The 25,275-nt window shown below is 34.6% G+C and overlaps 1 protein-coding gene across 1 annotated transcript in view; it reads right to left on the reverse strand.

Moving 5' to 3' along the window:
* Positions 1–25,275, reverse strand: part of Usp7 (Ubiquitin-specific protease 7) — a 747,694-nt gene that overhangs the window by 312,988 nt on the left and 409,431 nt on the right. Inside the window, exon 18 of the mRNA XM_090397965.1 lies at positions 12,969–13,070. Within this exon, the coding sequence (XP_090254091.1) occupies positions 12,969–13,070 (102 nt within the window). The remainder of the gene's footprint in view (positions 1–12,968; positions 13,071–25,275) is intronic.

The raw sequence follows: 25,275 nt of genomic DNA on the forward strand, positions 1-25,275 counted from the left end.
TAATAATAATAATAATATCCATTCCCTGTACCAAACATGAATGTCTTTATCATTCGGTCCTCACTCATTCTGCAGATGTGTCCAAATAATTGCAGCTTCCGTTTTGATTTTCTGCATTAGATTCTCCTTTGGTTGTATCTTCCGATAGAGCTATTCATTTGTGATTTTCTGTATGCATCCTATTCTTAGTAACAAGTTCTTTCAAATGCCAAAATTCTTTTTCATCATCATCATCATCAAATTCCTGCCATGTACCCTCAAGGGGTGTACAGGATATGACAGTACTACATGAAAAATTTACATACTTACTAACTTCCTATCTACAATTTTCCTCCAAATCAGTCTGTTACTTGTCAAGACTCCAACATTATCAGATCTTATATTTCTATCGTCTAAGGCACTTTGTACCGTATCATTCCACCTATATCTTGGTCTTCCTCTGGGTCGTTTTCCTGCCAACCTGGCAGAGAACACTTGTTTTGCTAATCTTTCCTCTCCCATTCTATTTAAGTGACCACACCACCAGAGATTAGCTCTGTTAATGCATTCCTGGATGCTGACAATGTCAAGTTCTTTCCTAATATCCTCATTTTTAACATGATATTGCCATTGATGCCATCTGTTCACGCCTCTAATCTTTCTCAGGACTCCCATATCTGCGGTCTCTAGTCTTTGGTCAAGTGTTTTACTTCTGACCCAGCTCTCAGATCCATAAGATAAAACTGGTTTGTATACAGCTAATTTAGTGTTCCGACTAATTTCTCTCTTATTCCATATGAATTTATTCAATTGACTTCCCACCATACCAGCTTTGCTGATTCTGTTGTCTATTTCTATATTTAATTTACCATCTTCAGTAAAAATCGTGCCTAAATAGCTGAAATGTTTTACTTGTTCCACAGGTTCTCCATTCACAACACAGTTGACATTTTCAATGATTCTGCCTATTTTCATTGTCTTTGTCTTTTTATTGCTGACCTTCATACCATATCTATTACAACAGCTATTCAATTTAGTCAGAGAATCTTGCAGACTTGTAGCGGATTTATTTAGAAGTATAACATCATCCACATCAAGCAAAGAGCTGACATTAACATCTCCAATTTTGATATCAGGTTTAATACCACTTTCCTTCATAATGTGATCCATATAGATAATGAATAACAGAGGGGATAATGTACATCCTTGTCTCACACCAGATTTAACATTAAACCATCTTCCTGTACTTCCTTCAATTCTAACTGCTGACTTACAACTCAAATAAAGACTAAGTATTGCTTGATATAATGCCCCATTCACACCAATATAACTGCAGCGTATTGAATAGCTTCTCTCTTGGCACCTAGTCATATGCCTTTTCCAAATTGACAGAACTTAAATACAGATCTTTGTTATATTCCCATGCTTTCTCGACTATTTGTCGTAAAGTGAAGATCTGATCCTGACAGCCTCTATTTCGCCTGAATCCAGCTTGTTCTTCACCAAGCTTTTCTTCCACAAGTTTGTTTAGCTAGTTTTACACACTGTTTAGCTTTCTTACATTTGCCTCTGTATTCTGTAAGAGTAAAAGCTGACTTATTTGCCAGGAACATTTGATATGCTTTCTTCTTTTCCTTCACTGCCTCTTTAACTTCCTGTGTCCACCAGGGAGTTCTGATTTTTTTATCCTTGCACACAACCTCACTACATGCCTCTCAGGCAGAATCAATCAATGTTTTCTTCAGAGTTTGCCACTGAATCTCCAAGGTTTGATTCCTGTTCTCAAACTCTTTCATTTTCTTTTCAATAATCTTTCTATATTTTAGTCTACAGTTCACATCTGAAAGCTGCTCAACTTTTATTCGCTTTAAAACTTTCTTACATGTTATTCTTTTCAATATGAAATTCAATTTTATCCTGCTCAAGACTAAATAGTGATCACTTCCAATTTCAAATCCTCTGTACACTCTGGTGTCCTGCACCAGGGAAAAAACATCACTATCAACAATAACATAGCCAATGAGACTTTTCTTATTCCTAGCCTCTTCTCTCCATGTTAATTTGTGCACATTTTTATGTTGGAACATGGTGATAGTAATAACCAGTCCATGTCCTGAGCAGAAATCCAACAGATATTTGCCAATATATTTAGCTTTGCTCTTTTCTCCAAATTTTCCCAAAATATTTTTATATGTCTCACAATCATTTCCTACTCTGGTATTTAGATCCCCAACAAGGATCAACTTTTCCTTTTTCATTGTGTCAGTAGCTTTCTCTAGAGCCTCAAAAAATTCTTCCACTTCTACTTTAGTAGAGCCTTCTGTGGGATCTTAGGCACAAATAAGTCTCATTGTCCAGTTCCCCATTCTTTTATTTGCCCACATCACTCAACTTGAGACTGCCTGCCATTCAAGAAGATTAGCCTCGTATTTAGTGTTGAATACTGTGGCTACTCCTTCTTTTCCTTGATTGTCATTGCCTGAATGTAACATTTTGTATTTATTGCTCAGAAAGATCTCACCAGTTTTGGTCTTTTTTTGTTTTAGTCACTCCTGTTATATAGATCTGGTACTTATCTAATTCCTCAGCTAGCTCCATTTCTTTGCCATTCAGGCTTCTTACGTTTATAGTACCGATCTTTAACTCTGGTGATGTTGATTTGGGGTTTGTTTTCAGATTTATTCCAGTAGCTGACTTTTCGCTGTTCGCCCTGATTCCCTGGCGAAAACAACAGGGGCCTTGTTTAACCGGGCAACGCCCCAGCCGGCATGAAATTTTGTCATGTTGTACCATCATTTTTTATTTTGGTTTAACCAATAAGAATACAATTTGGTCGGCTAAATCCCAAATTGCCAGCCCATCCTCGTTCGTTCAGTATCAAAGTAGATACCCAAAAGGGTGCACCACGAGAAGGTGAGAATTGGACATTACGTCAGAAGCCCTGGTCGGTTCTCCGCATTCCTTTAAAGGCTATGTGGACGTCTCCTCTCAGTTATACAGCTTTGACCCTTAAGCACCCCAGAAAAATTCTTTTTCTTGATTCCTTATTTATTACCCACGTTTCAGATCCATACTGTACACTACTAAAGATGCATGTTTCCAGCATTCTTAGTTTTGTTTGCAGGCTGATCACTTTACTTTTCCAGTGTTATCCATGGCTTTCAGATTTGTTCTTCCCTTTGCAATCCTGATCTTTATTTCTTTTTTACAGTTTAAATCATATGTCATTTTACTTCCCAAATATGTGAACTGTTCTACATTTTCTATACCAATTCCATCCACTTGTATCTTTTGTTTCATGTTCTTCTCACCAATTACCATTGTCTTTGTTTTTTCCAAGTTCATAACAAGTCCAAATCTCTTTCCTTCCTCATTTAACAGTTTTAATGTTTTCTGTATTTTTCTTTCATCTTCTTCCATAATAACAATGTCATCTGCAAATCTCAAATTGTTAATTCACATCCCATGTACCGATATTCCTTTTCACCCTCCCTTCATTTTATCCATTGCTCTTTCTAAATATGCGATGAAAATGCTTGGTGATATTGGATCCCTCTGCTTGTTCTAAACTATTTTTCCAAATCATCACCTATTCTAACTGCTGCAACTGCATTCTTGTAAACATCACTTAATATAGCTATTAGTTTTCTATCAATTCCATAGGATTCTAGCTGCTAATGTCACTTTCTGGTCAATACTGTCAAATGCCTTCTGAAAATCAACAAAGCCGGTATATATGTTTTTGTTTTTTCTCCTAGCTTTCTCTGCTATTGTGCTTCTATCTTTCCTAAATCCAGCTTTCTCGTCTGCAAGGTATGCTTCCAATTGTGTTCTCAATCTTTCTGTCAATATCATCATCATCATCACCTTACTAAGGTGACTCGTCAAAGCAATTGTCCTATAATGTTTACATTCTAGCTTATTTCCTTTCTTGTATAATGTGACTAATATTGATTTCATCCACTCCTCTGGCATTTTCCCTTCTTTCCATACCATATTACATAGTTTGTGCATGCCTGTAACCATACTTTCACCACCATATTTAATAATTTCCCCAGTGATGTTATCATTACCAGGATTCTTGTTGTATTTTAGCCGTACTATTGCTTTTTCTACCTCTCCTCTTAAAATGTCTACATCATACTCATTACTTGATGGTGATATCAGCTTCAATTCTTCAGTCAGTTTCCCAATGCTATATAAATCTAGTTTTTCTTCATATAACTCACTACAGTATCTTGTCCACCTCTGTACAATTTTATCTTTATTCATCAATACTTTGCCTTTTTCATCTTTAATTGTGGTCTGTTCTGGTTGCCACCTGCTATTAATGGTTCTAATCATTTTGTACACCTCCCTAGTTTTATGCTCTCCATAGTGCTGTTCTATATTACTACATTGGACATTATTTCATCTTATCCATTCTGACTGCTTTTTTCACCTCATTACAATTTCTTCTATACTGCTCCTGTGTTCTGACGTATCCCTTCTTATCTTCAACATTCTCTTCTCCAATGATTATGCTACTACTTTAAACTTTCTGTCAACAAAATATCAAAAGTATAATTAATAACTGTTCTAGCAGGTATAAACCATCCAACTAGCAATAAATATGCATGAAGATACAAAGGAATTGCTGGATGATGTGAGAATGAAGTTTGAAAGTATTAATCTCTTACCGAGATAGTATGAATTAAGAAAAGGGAGATATGGTGGTAAACAATTCAATGTGTAGGCTGTATAGAAAGAAAGAATGGCTGCGAAATTTGTGGAGTGTTGGGTGTATCTGAAGGAAGAATGAATTTATATAAGAGGGATGCCTGCACTTCAATGAGTTTGGTATAAGCAATCCAGAGAAATTATTTATTGATATGAGACCTAATACAGAGGGGCAAGTAAACTAGATCATAATCAGGGGAATGGTAAGAATCTGTGCGTAAGAACGTCTATGTTAATGACAAACACGCTTAATAATGGAAGTGATTATGATAGACTGTTGCATGCTCATATGACTGAATTATTTAGTATGTGCACAGATATCTGCATAAGTGAGGCATTACATATGAATAGCGATTTACAAGTTGTCCAAATCGGTCATGCAGACTACAGATGCGAGCATATAAAAGAACCTAAGAGGTTCTATTATATGGTATAAAAGATATAAATTATTATGTCTGCATACAAATATCAGGAATATTAAGTACAAAGAGTAGAGTTTGTTGCTTTGGTAAATATGATGTGGTGTCAGATCATACATATTAGTGAGACCTGATTCTCAGAGGCAGACATTAACTGGCATGGAGTGTAAAGGACAGAGTACTGCTAGTAGTCAAATTAAAGAGGGATCTTGTTCCAACATCCTGTTGCAAGTCAGAAATCATTATATGAACCATAAGGATATGTTAAAAATTAACATGTCTGAATGCTGAAATGTGTAGGTGTTTTTTGTTACTTATATATATATATATATATACACACACAGTCATACCCCGACTTACGCGAATCCGGAGTTACGCAGTTTCTTATATGTACGTATTCCCGTCCCACTTCACCACAAGTAGTATCTTTCAGGCGCCGGCCGCATTTTTTGCCAGTGTTCCACATGCTGTGAACAAGCACTGATGTGTTTTGCGCGGTCTCCATTCATACACGATTTTTATAGTCTACAAACCTTGCGATTGTTTAATGTTATGTTCTTGATAAAAATTTTATCACATAAAAAATAATAATGTCATCCAAAAGAAGCAAGTCCGATTCTTCTGCTGCTAGCAAGTAAAGAAAAACATTGACTTTGGAAACAAAACTCAACATTATTAACCCCTTAACATGCAAAGACGTCTGTGACACATCTTTTGTTTATTGCACCAAAATTGATTTTGAATTTTGGTTTCACATATAAAGACAACCGAATATAGACGGTAGACAATCTTGTGCCTATGTCATTTCAGCCGAGAAAAGTTGACAATGGCATGTATCAGCTATTTCATTTGAGTTTGCACAAATTCATCATTATTTTTCAAATAATGATGAATTTGATTCAGCAAATCACCCTCGCCCAAAAAATTGGCAGAAAAACGACCGCTTTCTAATTTTTAATTGGTACATTAAGGGGTTAAGGATTTTGAAGGCGGGATGAAAATTTGTGAGCTAGCAAAGAAGTTCGATCTACAGGAATCCACAGTAAGAACAATCATAAAAGAAAGGTTTACAGATTTTGGAGGACATAGATTCTAAGAAGGAATGAATTGTAGCCACAAGGCAAGGAATAAAAAAAATCATTAGCTTGCTATGAAGAAATTTTGCGTGACAGGAAAAAGACATTATGCCGTCAGACAAATCTATTAGATTTTATGAAACCATCAACATCAAAATAACTTTCTTTTTTTTATGTCCGAAAAACTACAATTATGATTATATTTCTTAAAAAATATAGGTGTTTTTGTAAAATTTGGTCCCAATTGTATGTTTGTATATATAAATTACATGCAAAATTATACCCAGATTTACGCGAATTCGACTTGCGCGCTTTTTGCTGGTCCCACCTACCGCATAACTTCGGGGTTTTACTGTGTGTGTGTGTGTGTGTGTGTATTTTAAAAATTGAATGACTAGAAACCGAGAAAAGTGAAAACAAAGTTTAATAGCACAACTAGTTTCAGCCTTCTTCAGGTGCACATTAAAAAAGAAATAACAAGTAAAAATATACAGGAAATAACTGTAAACATCACGAAAAGTTAGTGTATATATTTCAACATTGAAGTCTGTACATGCAAAACTGTTCTCTCGTTGGCTTCATTGTTGGGCGTATGCATGCGTATAGCATCTCGAGAACGCCAGTATTGGATCGTGGCGCAATGCCAGTCTGAAAGGTTGTAAGTCAGGTTGCTGTTGTTGAGATATAGGGGGTTGAGAAGGATTTCTTTATATTCTATTATCTTCCTTTCTAATTCATCGTAGCAACAGAAAATGTTATTAGACTTGTCCTATAGAACTATATGGCTAAGGTTTTCTTCATTAAAATTGGCCGAGAACAGAACATGGCTAAACAGAGCACTGGCTCACGTTCTCCCATAACTTACATCTCTCTTATGTTCTTCAATGTGTAATGTGATCGATTTTTCTGTTTGGCCAACGTATGGTATATCACAGCTGCAACAAATGTGGTAAACACTGGGATATTTAAGGTTGTGATGGCTAGGTTTTGGACGGCTCATTAAGGAGCAGATTTTCAAAAGGGGTGTAAATAAAGTTCTTATGTTGTATTTCCTAAGAACCATGGTCAATTTGGGTGAGACAGAACTTATGTGTGGTATAGAAATGTTACCTTTCACACTATTGGTCTCTTCATTATGGCAAGTGGGTGGATTTAATAGGAATTTGTCAATTTTTTTTTGTGTATAACCATTCAGCTGAAAAGTGGTCCTGAGAAAATTGAGTTCTTTATTAAGTTCTATCTCATCATCAAGAAGAGAGCAAGCACGATGTCCTAGTGTAGAGATGATTCCAAACTTTTGAGGAGGATAATGGGATTGACCATGGAGATATCTGTTGGTGTGGGTAGGTTTTCTGTAAATCGAGATTTTTAATTTCTCCGAGAAGAGGGTCACAGTATGTCCAAAAAAGGAAGAGAACCATTAACTTCAAACTCAGCCATAAATTTAATGTTCAGATGTTGATTATTTAGATATTCTAAGAAGTTCAGGAGAGATTCACGGCCATGGCCCCAAATCAGGAAAATGTCATCAATATATCTTTTCCAAATTCTTGGTTTTAAAGGATAAGAGGAGATGGCTTTAACTTCCAGATCTTCTAAACAGATGTTCACAAGTACAGGTGACAATGAATTACCCATTGGAAGACCATAATTTTGTTTATAGATGATATCCCGAATATCCCGAGTGGATGCATGCAATGAGTAAGTAAGGCCATGATCTTTTTAGATAATTTATCTTTGAGTAGTAAAAGAACTTCATCTGTAGGAACATTGGTAAATAAGGAGACTATGTCAAAACTTGCCATGATTTCATCTTCCTTAATAATAATATCTTTTATATATGATACAAAATCTGCGGAGTTTTTAATAAAAGATGATGACTTACTGGAAAAACATTTTAAAAATTTAGCCAGATATTTGGAAAGGTTATTCAAGGTTAAATTACGTTGAATTTGTTTAAGGGCTTTGAATTTTCTAATAAGTTTCAGTTTATTATCATTTTGAATTCTGGTGACTTGAGATTCACTTGTCACTTTAAGAAGATTCCAACTGTCACTATCTAGAGATTGTTAAATTTTTTGAGATAATGTAGTTTTTTTACTAAATAAAAAAAAGCCAGAATGCGTTCTTAGGAAATACAACATAAGAACTTTATTTACACCCCTTCCAAAACCCAGACATCACAACCTTAATTTCCCGTTGTTTACCAGATTTGGTGCAACTGTGATATACCATAATTTGGCCAAACAGAAAAATCAATCGAGTTAAGCATTGAAGAACATATGAGAGATGTCAGTTACAGGAGAATGCGAGCCAGTACTCTGTCTATTCATGTTCTGTTCTCGACCAATTCTAATGAAGAAAACCTTAGCCATACAGTTCTACGTGACAAGTATAATAACATTTTCTGTTGCTACCATGAATTAGAAAGGAAGATAATAGAATCTAAAGAAAACATTCTCAATCACCTACATCTCAACAACAACCTGAGTTACAACCATTCAGACTGTCATTGTGCTACGATCCAATACTAGCGTTCTTGAGATGCTATACGCATGCATACGCCCAACAATAAAGCCAACGAGAGAACAGTTTTGAATGTGCAGACTTCAACATTGAAATATACACACTAACTTTTCGTGGTGTTTACAGTTATTTCCTCTATGTTTTTACTGGTTATTTCTTTTTTAATGTGCACCTGAAAAAGGCTGATACAAGCTGAAACTAGTTGTGCTATTAAACTTTGTTTTCACTTTTCTCGGTTTCTAGTCATTCAATTTTTTTTAAAATGTATATCAACCGAGTAAATCAATCTCCCCCCCACCCCCCTACACACACACACACACACACACACACATACGAGTATATATACTATCTACTAATAATTGTTCAGACATCCCTGAAGAGCAGGGGCACACAAGCCAAACAGCACAACAACTAACAAGGTGACTCATCTGGCCTGGTGCAAAGAGCACGTGAACTGAAACAATTGACCAGTGGAAGGTACTCTGGAGCGATGAATCAAGGTTGGCCTGTTTCCAGTCTGATGACATGGTGTGGAGGCAGCCTGGTGAACCCTTGTTACCACAGTTTTGCACCCACAGTAAAGTTTGCTGGTAGAGGAGTAATGGTGTAGGGTGCATTCAGCTGATTTGGAATGGGACTGGTCATTGTTCCATGATGGCAGCTAAGTACCTTGATATTCTAGGTAATCAGTTCCTGCCTACATCGTGTGATTTTAAAGGAATGGACTCCTGTTACTATCAAGAAGACAATAACCATGTCACAAAGCTGCAGCTGTTATGGAATATGAAGTGATGGGTATTAAAAACTGCCCTGGCCTGCACAGAGTCCTGACCTTAACCCCATCAAACACCTGTGGGATGAATTGGAGTGATGATTGATGTCCAGAGTAGCACGTCCTCAATCTGTCACTGAACTCAGTGCTGCTTTGATGGAGAAATGGAAACAAATTTCAACTGATGTCTGCCCAACATTGGCAGAAAGCTTCCCTTGAAGAAGGTGATCAAAGCCAAAGGTGAACACACCCGATATTGGGGTTCACCTGTTGGTATATTGCTAAATTGTTCGGACAGTTATTGGAAGATAGCGTATATCATTGGCATCGAGTGCCCATTTAGGTTAGGTGTATTGCTGTGTGGCTCATGCACCCTGTGCTATAAAATTCATGTCAATCTGAATGACAATTGCATTTTTATTGATGTATGAAATTTTTAAGAGTGCATAGTGTGTGAGCGCTCATCTTAATTGGTCCAATGCAATTAACTATAGGATAACTTTGAAAACTAATTTATCAATTAATATAATTTTAAATATGTAAAGGATAAAGGTCAAATGGACAATAGCTATGCTTCATGCACACCAATTATTTGAGAAAGACAAAGGGTTTATGCTTCATGGTAAGATATGATTATCACTGGCAAATACTAAAGTGAGACACGGATGATTTGAATTTTGATACACCTTTTAAATACAGCCGTATAATATGCACATAAATGGGGAAAAGTAATCACTTGGTGAATTATTATTTTTCTGGACCAAAGAAAGGCTGAAATAACTAGTTTTGCTTACATATTATGCACAAGTCCAACCTCATTCGACTATAATCATACAATCTGCACTCTGGCAGAAAATGGGACATTCAATACATCGTCAACACTGCTTCCCATTTTAAATATGGTCAAAAAAAGATATAAATTATTTATAAAAATTATAAATACATATTAACAAACTTTGATATCAAAATTGGAGATGTTAATACCAGCTATCTGCTTTATGCGGATGATGTTATACTTCTAAATAAATCCGCTACAAGTCTGCAAGATTCTCTGACTAAATTGAATAGCTGTTGTAATAGATATGGTATGAAGGTCAGCAATAAAAAGACAAAGACAATGAAAATAGGCAGAATCATTGAAAATGTCAAATGTGTTGTGAATGGAGAACCTGTGGAACAAATGAAACATTTCAGCTACTTAGGCACGATTTTTACCGAAGGTGGTAAATTAAATATAGAAATAGACAACAGAATCAGCAAAGCTGGTATGGTAGGAAGTCAACTGAATAAATTCATATGAAATAAGAGAGAAATTAGTCGGAACACTAAATTAGCTGTATACAAGACGGTGTTCAAACCAGTTTTAACTTATGGATCTGAGAGCTGGGTCAGAAGTAAAACATTTGACCAAAGACTAGAGACTGCAGATATGAGAGTCCTGAGAAAGATTATAGGCGTGAACAGATGGAATCAATGGCAATATCATATTAAAAACGAGGATATTAGGAAAGAACTTGACATTGTCAACATCCAGGAATGTGTTAGTAGAGCTAATCTCAGGTGGTATGGTCACTTAAACAGAATGGGCGAAGAAAGATTAGCAAAACAAGTGTTCTCTGCCAGGTTGGCAGGAAAACGACCCATAGGAAGACCAAGATATAGGTGGATTGATACGGTACAAAGTGCCTTAGACAATAGAAATATAAGAACTGATAATGTTGGAGTCTTGACAAGTAACAGACTGATTTGGAGGAAAATTGTAGACAGGAAGTTAGTAATGATGTAATTTTTTTCATGTAGTACTATCATATCCTGTACACCCCTTGACTACATGGCAGGAATTTGATGATGATTAACAAACTTGCCTATATGTGACATAAGCTTGTCAGTTCACACTTCACACATGTAAAATAGATGTAACTCAAAAAACAAAAACAGAAACAAATGACAATGTTCAATTGGACTGCTTCACAGAATAATCAATCACAGCCACTAACGACTTCTGGGTGCACTAGTGTCTAAGCAACCACACTGCCTCACCTTCTGGGCTGTTTAAAACCATTGGAATGCCAAGAATTTGACACACTGTGCAATCTGCATGTCTCTTTAAAGGGCTCAAAGGTGTCAGTATTTGCGACAGCTCACCCCGGGCTATTAACGTGAATGTAATGCAATGTTTGCAGATTGTCAAGTGTCCTCTTCATAAAGCATTAACATATTGTGTTTATTTTTAGGAATTACCCGAAGCCTGGAAACAATTAGAGGAGTCTTTAATGGGAATAAATGAAAAAATATAACATTAGTAATATTGCTATTCCATGGATGCGCACCACACAACTAGCACACCCAGAATCATACACACCCCTGGTGTATGTGTGTATTTTTGTTAAACTAATTTTATTCTTTGTTTATCCTGAAAAAAAAAATGTACAAAATATGAAATTACTATATACAGTGAAGAAAAAAATTTGGAGTAGAAGTAATTCTTCAAAACTACTGCTTTATTAAGTGGAAAATTTCTCAGAGCAGGCAGGGGAAGCTAGTCCAATAACAACAGATTTCAAATTAAGAAACTGCAACGAAGCACTCTGTGGATGGCTCACCAGATGCATAATTTTGGAGAGCCTAGGCTGATTTGTAGAGGTGAGGTGATAGCAGGAGTGGGCTGCTTTAAAAATCTGTATGTAAAATTGAACTCCATTCCAAGTGATTTAACCCTGCATTTCTAAATAAAAAGAAAATACATGAAACTAAACTACCAAACACACTTGTACACAGATTTGTATCCCTAGATATTACATACGGAAATTGTCCTTTTAAATTAATTCATTAGCCATTAACTCATTTAGAAACATCATGAACATTTTAACTCATAATATAATATTATTATATAATATAAAATATTAACTCATAGAAATATCATGAACATTTCACCATCTGTAGTTTAATGCAATTATAATACTTATTCTAGTTGTGTAGTATATGCAGAGTAGTTAGTTATAACATCAGAATTAAAACAAGAACTATAGAAAAATTTAGTGAGAAGAGAATTCTCCCCTCTCTATATTATTAAAAATAATGCAGGAAATTAAGTATTGATGAGTTGTGCAAGGCAAAATAAGGAATTTAGGAATAAAGATGATTAACTATATAAGAGCAAATGAATAAAGATGAAAATGAGCTATGGAATGGCAGAAAGTGAAAGCAAAATTGGGAATATAACATCTACAGTTGTGTGTGATAAGAGAAGGTACAGAGGACAAATAAGGAAGAGTCAAATTACATAGTATCTATGCAGAGAATGGGGGGGGGGGGGGGGAGGATTTGTGAATATGATGCCCAAGTAAAAAATCTTAGAAAAGACTAACAATTAAAATGCAGAAACGAAGATACTGATTTAGTAAGGGAAAGAAAACTGAAGTAAATGAATTTGTGTATGTGTACATCAGAATAAAAATCACAAAAACGTTGACTTACTGGTTTGTTTATATCTCCTTCTACATCTAAGGCAACAGGACGACAAGTCTGATTACTTCGATAAATAATAGGCCAGGGCCTTATCATACTTACAGGATATTTCTGAAATACAGTAAAAAATAAAATAAGTGCTGTGCAACATAGCACTGAGCATGGATAGACTGATCTCTTTAATATAATCAGAATACAACTAATTATCCAACAGATTACAAAGTGATCTTAGGGACTAAATTCATCTTAATGAAACATGAAATATACTGCACCTACTTATAAGATGTTTCAATAGCCCACATCAATCGATCCATTTGATTTCCTCACCTTCCAAATATGTTTTATTAACTTAATTTTCTTTTAAGATTTTATTAATCTCAAATTTAGTTTATCTAAGTCACATGCAGAACAATTATACCTACAACCAAAATGCCAACAATGAAAGTAAGTAATAAAAGCATGCCAAGTAAGTCAGACACTAATAAATAGAGAGAATTTATATAGAGACAAAGCTTCTTATCCTTCGAGAGTACACTGAACCTTCTTCCATTCTTTCACTCTGTCAACATATATACTGTTGAAGAGCAATCCTCAAGTAGTAATGTCTTTTTGAACGGGCTAGAGGTTGTAGTATTTTAGACTACAAATTCTAGCCATTCAAAAACAGTACTGATATATTCTCTCTCTTAAACTTGTGTGTAATTAATTTTATTTAACAAAAAATGTGCACAGGATTTAAGATATCTATATAAAAAACCAGACACTTAAGTATCATAAGAAAAAGTGTAATCATATTCTAGTATAATATCTGAACTTGAGACCATTTTTTCACACATATACTGAAACTGTTTTTTATGATAACTCTGCATTTGAATTATCAAATATCATGAGAAAAGAAAATATGATAATTCTAGCAAGACATTTTCTCAAAAGTAATATTATGAATAAAATAAGGTCAAGAAGATGGGAGTTTATATGAAACCACTGTTCAGTAGGGTATGTAGTCAAGACACTGACATTGGGGATAGCAGCTCTTATGAGAGCAGAAGAGTTCAAATCACTATCAACGTCTCAGTTCTATCAGGTGGTGGTATTTTGTAAAAAAAAATTACTATGTCAATAGTTGTGTGTGTTTGAGGAAAATTAAGAAGTCAATAATATAACTACAAAACAACATGATTTCTCTTGTATATTTAATAGAAACAAATAAACTTCATTTTACTAACTACTACTATACATAAACACCTGAAGGAAAAATATACAAAAAGAAATGTACAAAAAACTGACAAATTTTAAGTTATTTTTTGATAATTATAGCATTACAGTATGGCTTACACATGAAAAGCCCCTGGGTTCTTGTTCAAAGTGCCTTCTGCTTACTCCTCTAACTTTTCTCAGAACTCTCATATCTGTTGTTTCTAGTTTTTGATCAAGTGATTTATTTCTACCCAAACTCTGAGATCCATAACTTAAAACACTGGTTTTGAACACTGTCTTGTAAACTGCTAGTTTGTTGTGTAGACTAATTTCTCTCTTATTTCATATAAGTTTATTCAACTGACTCCCCAGTATACCTGCTTTGCTACTATCTTGTCAATTTCTACATTTAATTTACCATCATCACTAAAAGCTGTGCCCAAATAGCTAAAATATTTTTGTTCTAGGTTGCCCTTTGAAAATGCAGCTGAAGTTCTCTATGTCCCTACCTATTTTCATAGTTTTTGCCTTTATTATTATTATTATTAAGTGACACCCCAGGGAGTTCAAAGACTCATCGAGGGAGGGCACCTACTCTACAACTGTTTTCACCACTCAATCCACCAACTACAACGAACCACAACTATACCAATTGCACCTACCTTCCACCAGTCATACTAGTATTTACACAGACAATCACAAACATCCATGCCCATGGTGGGATTTGAACCTGCAGCTTTTTTTGGCTGCAGATGAGATATGCTAACAACTCGGCCAAACAGGCCAGCGATTTAGTTACGGATCACTGGAGATACCACTCAATGTATTTAAGAGTACAACATCATCTGCATTTCTAACATACCGTGGGGGGTTAGAAAATTTGCATAATCTTGATTCAAAATTTCAGTGCTGGGACACCTGCAATAGTGTCAAAACAGGGCTATTTTATCATGGAACATTGGATAATTCCTGTATTATAAACAAGCTTCGCTGTTTGGATCAATGAAAGCAAACAATTATTTAAACAGTGTTATGCTGTTCAAATATGTCAGGAGCTAGTAAACAAAAGCTGCCAGTTATTGGAAAAAGGGCAAGGCCTCGATGTTTAAAAGGAAAAAGAATGGACAGTTTACCAGTTCAGTACTAAGTGAACAAAAATGCATGGCTGATAACTGAATATTTTAAGAACTGGCTTATGAATTGGGACATGGAATTACAATGGAAATCAAGAAAAATTTTACTGGTTTCTGACAACTGCTAAGGAGGTCAGTGCAAGTTAATTTTTTACAAGAGAGTTTATTGCTAACAGTTGGTGAGGAATAAGCAACATAGCCATTCAAAACTGCTTTGTGCACTGGTTTTAAGTATTCAACTATGGACATGTAGAAATGACCAATAATGACAATGATGTCCCACTAGACATGAACCACATCAGAAACAGTGAAGCACTTAAATCTAACAACAGTCGTTTTCAATACTATAATTAAAATGCAGATTTTTAAGAAATTGAAGCAAAACAACATAGGACATTCAAAGAAATATAAAGCAATGAGGATTACACTCCTTAGCTTGAATTAGTGACTATCCAAGACACAAGAAAATTTTAATATTTAAGATGGTTAAGTGCAAGACAAGGGTGTACACTACCTTTACTCTTAATCATCATTTACATGGATTGTATTATGAAAGAAAGTGACATTAAACCTAATGCAGGAATCAGATATATGAAACTTAGATCTTGGCTTTATGCAGATAATATACTGATCACTTCAATGGCAGAATATTAAAAATGAAGATGTTTTTCAGGAAGGAATTTTACATTGTTAGCATTCAAAAGTGCATGAGCAAGGCAGATCGTTAATTAAGATTAGATGCTCACTTGGCAAGCACTGCTGCCACTGAAGTACATGTTCCCTAATTAGAAGAAATGTCAACTAGACCTCTAGGTCGTAAATGTCATTAATCGGCCAGTGAAATCCACGACCTTGCTTATTAGATATCTGAAGTGGCTGTAGATATGTTTGGTCAGCAGAGATAAGGTTCTGTTGTATCCCTTCCCCACATACAGTAAGAATGATACCTTCAATGACTTGCCACTGATACTGTAGGGGGCCTGGACCCCCCCCCATCCCCAATTCAAGGGTACAGCAGTAAAATGGCTCTGCAGGCAGACTGCTGGTTAGTGAACAGGAATGAACCAGTTAGTAATGAATCTGGAGGATTCCTAATGAGCTAGCTTCAAAACTTGAGCTTCTTACTTTGCAAGTTTATGACTGGAAGGAGACCAAGTACAACGGCTGTAAGGAGACCTGTCGAGGTCATGTATGGACAAGGCATCAGGCTGATTCTGTGTGGGTGGTATGCGTGTTAGTTTGCTTTTCTCCATTTCCTGTTTATCTTTTCCTCATCACATACAATGGATCACAACCCAAAGAAAAGCAACTTTTCTGAAGATCACAAAAATACTCTGTCAATACAGTAAAAGAAAAACTCTGCATACTGCGAATGGCTCAAGACTAAAACTGCAACTCACAACAGCTGTAAAAGAATCATGATTTTAAAAGAATGATTTTGATGCAATCAGTACTGTCAGATCTCTCGCAAGAAAGAGCTCACTTCCTCCCTCTTACCTTCAATAACAACAAGATATCCAAACACGATCAGATCTCCCTTCTTGAACTACTGACCTACTCATCTGATCTTTCCTGGAACAAACACTTTTCAACTATAACTTCTGCAGCTGCCAAAAAACTAACATTTTCACATAAGACATTATTTCAGATCTTCACAGCTGCTAACTCTTTACAAATCCCAAATCAGCCCAAACATGGAACATTGATCTCATATTTGGCTGATGCAACAAAATCCTCTCTAAGATCACTTGATTCTATCCAGAAGAGGGCAGTCCAGCTAATTAATAATCCATCTCTCACAGATGATCAGTTTCTGCCTTGTGCCTCTTTTACAGATGTGCTTCCAAAGACAGTGCTCTGCGGACTTGGCCACTATTATTCCTCTAAAATTATTAGAAAAAGAGCCACTGCCATCTAATACTCTTGAAACTCACTGACCTAACTTCACTGCTTCCTCTTTCATTCCATCTACTTCTGTTCTTTGTAATGGTCTCTCCTCCACTCTGCCTTCCTCAAAGAATACAACCTTCAACTGCAGAAACAAAATTCAAAGATTCCTCCTTTCTTCTTATCCTCTTACCCATGTGACACTAATCTGATTTATATACCACACACAAAAGGTCTTGCGATCTTTTGTGTGTGGTATATAAAATATACATACACACACTGATATTAGACCCAGATCTGTCCAACCAAATGACACAGTTGTTATTGAATACCATTAATAAGATATGCGGAAAAGAGGCAGATATAAAATAATAAATCATTATTTAAGAGTGATGGGCTTAATTTTGTTTGGTGATAATATTTGCTCTTTATACAGGAGAAGAAACAATTGTCCTAGATTGTCAATGCTAGTTTCTTCGAAATAGATGGAAATAAAAACCCTATATGATCTCCTTTCTTTTAGGGTTACATGGTAATCAGAATACATTTTGGAAAATTATGGAGACAACTACCGTCTTTGGAGTAAAACTTTAGTTTAACATAAATCAAAATCCACTTTCGACCTTTATATCAATGTCATCGTCTGGAGCATATATACTATATACAGAGAAACAAGCTGCACTACAATCTACACAGTTTGCTAAAGATACTGACCAATGCATACAATTTACTATCGAAATTGAAAATCAGAACTTGCTCTCGTTCCTGGATACACTGGTCACACATCTTCCTTCAGGCAGTCTATCCTTCACGGTCTACCGCAAACCGACACACACTGGCCAATACATACATTCTGATTCATACCACCACCCATCACAAAAATATGGAGTCATTAACACCCTTAAAAACAGAGCTATAACAATCTGCTCTAACCAGCAAGCTCTGAAACAGGAACTAAAAATCATCAGCGACACATTTATAAATAATGGCTATAAACAAAAATACTATTAATAAAGTACTTCATAAAACATCATCAAAAAAGAATCTAGATTACAGTAAAACTATAGCCATCCCATACATTAAAGGGTTATCAGAAAAAAATCAACAGAATCCTACACCATTATAATCCCAATGCCATCTTTAAACCACCTACAAAACTTAAAAACATATTCAACTCCTCTAAGGATCCTCTCGTCCCATTGGCACATCCTGGAGTTGATTGCATCCACTGCACCTGTAACTTACCGTACATTGGTGAAACAGGACGTACAATCCCTATATGTAAGCAAGAACACACATCTTCCTTCAGGCAGTCTATCCTTCACGGTCTACCGCAAACCGACACACACTGGCCAATACATACATTCTGATTCATACCACCACCCATCACAAAAATATGGAGTCATTAACACCCTTAAAAACAGAGCTATAACAATCTGCTCTAACCAGCAAGCTCTGAAACAGGAAGACACATTAAATATAACCATTTTGGTGAAGCAAGTCTCTTAGATCATGCTCTCAACACCTTACACCAAATCGACTGGAAAAGTACCTGCTCTTTACACCATACAAAAACCTGGTATGAAAGAAAATTTAAGAAAGCCTGTGAAATTCTGATAAAGCACCCAAATATCAACAATAATGGTGGCATGAAAATTCCAAGAATCTGGATGGCACACATTCAGCCTATTTAACATTTAGTATCTAGCATACTTCAGGACTCTAGGTAACCTAGTATTAGAAACCATTTCATACCCACTGGTTGGAATTTATATGTATAATCATGGTGTTAATATATATATACATAGACTTGTTGCTCCCAATGTAATTTTACAACCAATAGATAATATTAATAATAGGACTCTAGCGTTGATGTAGTAAGGTCTTTTTTTTCCCCCTCACTAGAGATCAGGCCAATAATTGTTGTAATGGTTGGTCAGTAACTTTAGCAAACCACGTAGATTGTAGTGCAGCTTGTTTCCCTGTATATAGTATATATGCTCCAGAAGATGACCTTGATATAAAGGTCGAAACGTCGAAAGTGGATTTTGGTTTATATTAAACTAAAGTTTTACTCAAACACGGTAGTTGTCTCCATAATTTTCCAAAATGTAACTTATATGATCTCTTTCCGGAAGTTATAACACTGAATGAAATATTAAGATTACTTTACTTTGGGGAGAGGAAAGATGCTTAAGGATCAAAAGTAGATAACCAGGAAGAGACCACCACACAGACTTAAGTAATACAAAGAACCAATTGGGGTTTCTGACAAATATCTAATCCTCAACACAATTCACCTTACTAGTTGGTTAATCACCCGGATAATGAACAAAAAGAATAGGCTGACAATAGCTGACTGAACTGTGTATTAGTTTAAATCAAAAGACAGTCATGTTGGGGGAAGAAAAAAAAAATCTATATATAGTATAATAGTGCTGCTCTCATAAGGGAACCACAATGACGAACAGTGAAAAGTCAGTTACTGTAACAAACTTCAACAGAGTTTCAAGATAGGCACCCATCAATGTAACAAACATCAATGAAAAGAAGTGAAAATGGCAGAAGAATTAAACAAGTAGCAGGTCAACATAATTGGTGTTGACAATTTCCGTTCAAAATCAGTTTCTTCTTTATCACAACTCCAATATTACTTGATCTTATATTTGTATTTTTATCTTACATTGCAAATACATATTTTTCACCTTTTGGGAGGAAAAAAATATTCTTCACACTATAACATGCATGAATTATGCATCAAATTTTTCATCTTCTTCTTTGAGTGCCATCTCCTATCGGAGGTCGGCGACCACCTTGGCAAATTTTGAGCGATCCTCAGCCACTCTAAACAGTCCTCAGAGCTCATGCCAGTCCACTGTCTGATGTCTGCCAGCCAAGATTTTCTTCGTCTTCCTTGTCCTCTTCTATTTTATGTAGAAGAAGACAAGCAATTGAAGTATTTTATATTTTTCATTACGAAGTAGGTGACCAAGATATGAAGTTTTCGTTCTTTTTATGGTATCTAAAAGCTCACGTGATTTCTTCATTTGATCCAGTACTTCCTGATTGGACGTTTTTGCCGTCCATGGTATTTTTAACATTAGTCTGTATAACCACATCTCAAAGGCTTCAAGTTTTTTTTTTATTGATGTTGTCTTCAAGGTTTCTGCACCATACAGCAGTATAGACCATACATAGCATTTAACCATGCATACTCTAAGCTCTAAGTTTAGGTTGCAGTTACACAGTGTTGATTTCATCAGGAAAAAATTTTTTTCTTGCCATTTCAATTGTAACTTTTATTTCCGAGATATTTAACCAGCAAAGAGCATTAAGTCCACAGATCTTTGCTCGAATGCAATCCAGAAATGAAGAATGCAATCCAGAAATGGATTGCATTCTTCATTTAACCAGTATCCGAGATATTTAAACTTTGTCACTCTTTCTATTCGTTCCCCATTTAAAGAAAGTGATGAATTAAGAAAGTTTTCATACAAATATTAATTTTTTTTTTTTAATTTTAAAATTGTATTTGTTGGAAGTTTTTTCACTTGGTTATACTATAAATTAAAGATACCAAAGAAATTATATACTTGGTGGTTTAATCCTTTATCCAAGTGTAGGCAAGCAAGTTTGAGCCTTAACTATTTTCAGGACTGGGACATATGCAATAGACAATCTATTATTTAAAAAATTAATAATATTTGTGCTTTTCTTAAAATATAATTTTATTAACAAAACAAACCAGCAATTATAAACACAAAAATTAAAATTGGTACAATTTAATTAAATATTGCAGTACATCTATGCAGATCTTATTCTTTCAACATCTTTACCTCTTAAGTAGGTGCATAACTGTAATATAGTATTGTCTAAAGCTTATTTTTTAAGATCACATCATAAATTAACTTAATGTAATTAAATGCTTGCAAATTTTATATAACAAAAATGCTTTTTAATACTGTTATTTAAAAAATGCAGTGCAAAAACAAGATCATGCGACTGATTATATTATGAAAAGTGAATCTCACTCCGCATTGAGTGCTATCTACTTTTTGCTTTTGTGAATTTTATTTCTCTTCCTATTAATTTATTGTTTATGAATAATTTATATAAATTCACCCATTAAGTAATATATGAAAGAAAACAAACTGAGCTCCAACATATAAATTAAAGATACCAAGAAATTATTTACTTGGTTTAATCCTTTATTCAAGTGTAGGCCTGAACTATTTTCTGGACTGGGGCAACTCGTATATAGAAGCTTATAACTTCACATCACTTACCTTAGTATTACATAATGCAAAGCACATATCCTTACGGGGATGTATAATGCTATGCATTATGGGATTCTTAGGCAAGTGATGTGAAGTTATAAGCTTCTATATACGAGTTGCCCCAGTCCAGAAAATAGTTCAGGCCTACACTTGAATAAAGGATTAAACCAAGTAAATAATTTCTTGGTATCTTTAATTTATATTTAATGTGTATTATCTGTTTATTAGATTAAAAAAAAACAAAAAACAATTATTCTTAAGAAATCATTAAATCATTAAAAAAATTAATACATAATATAAACAAACTAATTTTATAAATTTCATTAATCTTCTTTTCAAATCTTTATTCATCTTCATCTTCACTCTCAAAATTTACTGAACTTGATTCTTTATCAGAAACCAAAGTCATCGCTGGTCTCGAAATAATAAGTCATTCTCTGTACCATCAAGAGAATTACTAATGCCCCACTTCTGAAAAGATTTTATAATAATTTTGGGATTCATTTCCTACCATGAACTATTTATCCATTCACACACCTATGAAATTGTGGCCTCCTTTCTCCATAAAGTGAAGAAATTCACACACTTATGAAACTGTGGTCTTCTTTCATCCTAAAAATGTGGAGATTGCATCCAACTGACCCATTTTTCCCTCGTAAATCCTTTAAATGGCTTAGTTATTGATATATCAAAATGTTAAATTGTGGAGATGAGTCCTCCTGGGATTACAGCTATTTTTGTGTTCATTTGACAAAGTTCATTCTTAACAGCTTTGGTTTTATGGCATCTAAATTGATTCCATACTAACAAAGCAGATTTTTAACATAAACTGTCATCCCGATAACACCTTCTTTATCAATAACTTCACCCCTTCCTCATCTATCCATCCTTTTGGATGAATATGAAAGTAAACTCCTTTGGGAATTTTTTCTTTTAAAAACTGAAAATGGTGGCACTTTTGTTCCATCCACATAGCACAACAAAACAACAGTATATTGGGTTTTTTTTGTGACCAGAAGTTTCAACAATAACGTTTTTTTTACCTTTAGCATTAACAGTCTTGTTCGAGGGTACATCAAAAGTCAGACGCACTTCATGCATATTAGATATCTTCAAAATTGTCTTCTTTTCTATAATTTATGATGAATCTGTGAAACTCAATTTTATTTTCAAATTTGTCTGGTATTTGTTGTGATATTTTCCCTTTTTCATGCATGCATAAATCATTTCTCTTCATAAATCTAAAGCGCCCGTTATGGTGAGCCTGTATAATTTTGCCAATAATTTTGCATGTTGAATAATCGGCTTTGTATATACGCAGCAACCTGATCTTTGATCCACTATCCAAGTTTTTAATTCAATTTCAGTTCCTGGCCATTTCCCCTGTCTTCTTTGTGTTTTTTAGAATATCCATATATTAATTGCTGCTCTTGTTTCCTCCAAGTTTGTCCAATTTTTTCTGTAGGTGGAGACCCAAAGTGCTGCTGTGCTGCCTTATTTCCATTCTTTTTTGCGCACTCAATTACATAGTTATGTCTGCTCTTTGTACAATTCATGGATTATAAAAAAAAATGTAAATATAATAATCTATTGATTACTAGTTAAATCTATGACCAATACAGAGACAAATCCTGAAACACACCCCAACTCAATGTCACCAGAGTTCAAGATCGTACTATTAACATAAGAAGCCTGAATGGCAAAGAAATGGAGCTAGCAGAGGAACTGGATAAGTACCAGATCGACATATTAGGGCTGACCGAAAGAAAAAAGACAAAATTCTGAGCAATAAATACAAAATGTTATATTCAGGCAATAACAATCAGGGAAAAGAAGGTGTAGCTATAGTATTGAACACAAAATATTAGACTAATCTTCTTGAATAGTAGGCAATTTCATGTAGAGTGGTGTGTGTGTAAACATCATAATGGAGAATTCGAAATGAGATTTATTTGTGCTTATAGTCCCAAAGAAGGTTCTGCCAAGGAAGAATTGCAGGAATTTTTTGTCAATAGAGAAAGCTGGTGACATGAAAATGGAAAAGCTTGCCTTTGCTGAAGATCAAAATAGCATAGTAGGAAACAGACACCAGTGAAAAAAATAATGGGAAAAGGTGGAAAACAGAGCAAACCTAATTATAAGTGACTGTGGGATTTTTGTTCAAGATGTGGATGAGATATTACTATGTACACCATGTTCCAACATAAAGATGTGCACAAATTCATATTTTGAGAAGAGAAGAAATAAGTCTGACTGTAATACACTGTAAAGGTATACAGAGGATTTGACATGTAAGAAAGTTTTAAAAAGATTCAAATATATAGACAAATGTTGACTCAAATATATAGATATTAATCAAGAATAAAAAAAAATATGATTAATCAAGATAAACATATATAAATCAATAAAAAAAATTAGAGTTTGACAAGAATCAAACCATGGAAATTCAGCAGAAACCTCCAAAACACGACTGATTCAGTCAGAGAGGCATGTGATAAAGATGTCAGTAAAGAAAGAAAAATATTAATTTTCATATTTTTCTATCTCGAAAAAGAAAAAGGATCATGAAAAAGAAAAATGTGTATGGAAAGTTCTTAGCAAGGATAGCATGCACTCAGAGATGGAACAGAGAAATATGACAGTAAGCAAAACACTGCATAAAAGTAGCTAAAAAACATCATCGGAAAGCTTTGGTAAGAATAAACAAGATAAATACCAGTAAGATAGCATAATGAACTGAAGGCTACTGATAAAGCTTTCAAGAGAAAATATACAAAGGAATATTTTGTGCCATTCAGAAGATGTGAATATTTCTAGAAAACTTCATCAAAAAACTGATATCAACCAAAATGCTTAAATATATGGATATAAAAATTTTTACAGTGGATGTACAGCATAATTTAGAAGACCTAGCAAGAATGTCGAATATATACCAGATTAGTGGAGTTGAGTTGATATATAAGAACAGAAAAGAAAAGTAAATATGAGAATTAGAGGAATATAGGTACTGAGTGTTCCAGCTAAGATTTAGTACCTATACTCCTCTAATTATATTCCTCCAACATAAAAGGCTAAAAAAATGTGAATGAGAAATCTGAAGAACAAGGTGTGTTCAGATCAGATTTTCACTTTAGAACAAATAATTGAGAAATTATGGGAAAATAAAAACCAACTGCTTTTGAGTTCTATAGATCTGAAAAATATGTATACCTATTTATTAAAACTGGAGATATTGATCTGAGCTTCTTTTTGGTTTACGTAGATGATATTATACTCTTAAATCAGTACCAGCTTGCAAGATGCCTTAACTAAGCTGAATAACTACTGCAACAATTGGTATGAAAATCAGCTACATCCCAAATTGAAAACAGACAAAACATTTCAACTATATGGGATGGTGGGGAGTTGACTGTGTAAATTTATATGAACTAAAAGAGAAATTAGTTAATGCACTAAACTACTGTAGGCAAGAAAGTGTTCAAATTAGTCTTAACTTATTGATCTTGAAATAACAGATGATCAGAAATGAGAGTCCACAAATACAAGAGTTCTGAGAAAGTTAGAACAGTAAACATTTGGCACCAATGACAGAAATGCATCAAAAATATAAAGATATTAAAGAACATGGTATTTTAGCAAACAAAAATGTGCCAGGAGAACTAAACCAAGGTAGTGAGGTCATCATTAAACACAATAGTACAAGAAAAATTAGGAAAGCAAATGTTTTTAATCACAGAATGTCTGAAAAAAGAACAAGAGGAAGACAAGATAAAGATGGAATGATGCAATCACAAGGTTCTTTAGAAGACCAAAATATAGGAT

Source organism: Typopeltis vanoorti, chromosome 9, assembly GCF_054136105.1.
Source record: "Typopeltis vanoorti isolate ZY-2024b chromosome 9, IOZ_Tvanoo_1.0, whole genome shotgun sequence".
Lineage (NCBI taxonomy): Eukaryota > Metazoa > Arthropoda > Arachnida > Uropygi > Thelyphonidae > Typopeltis > Typopeltis vanoorti.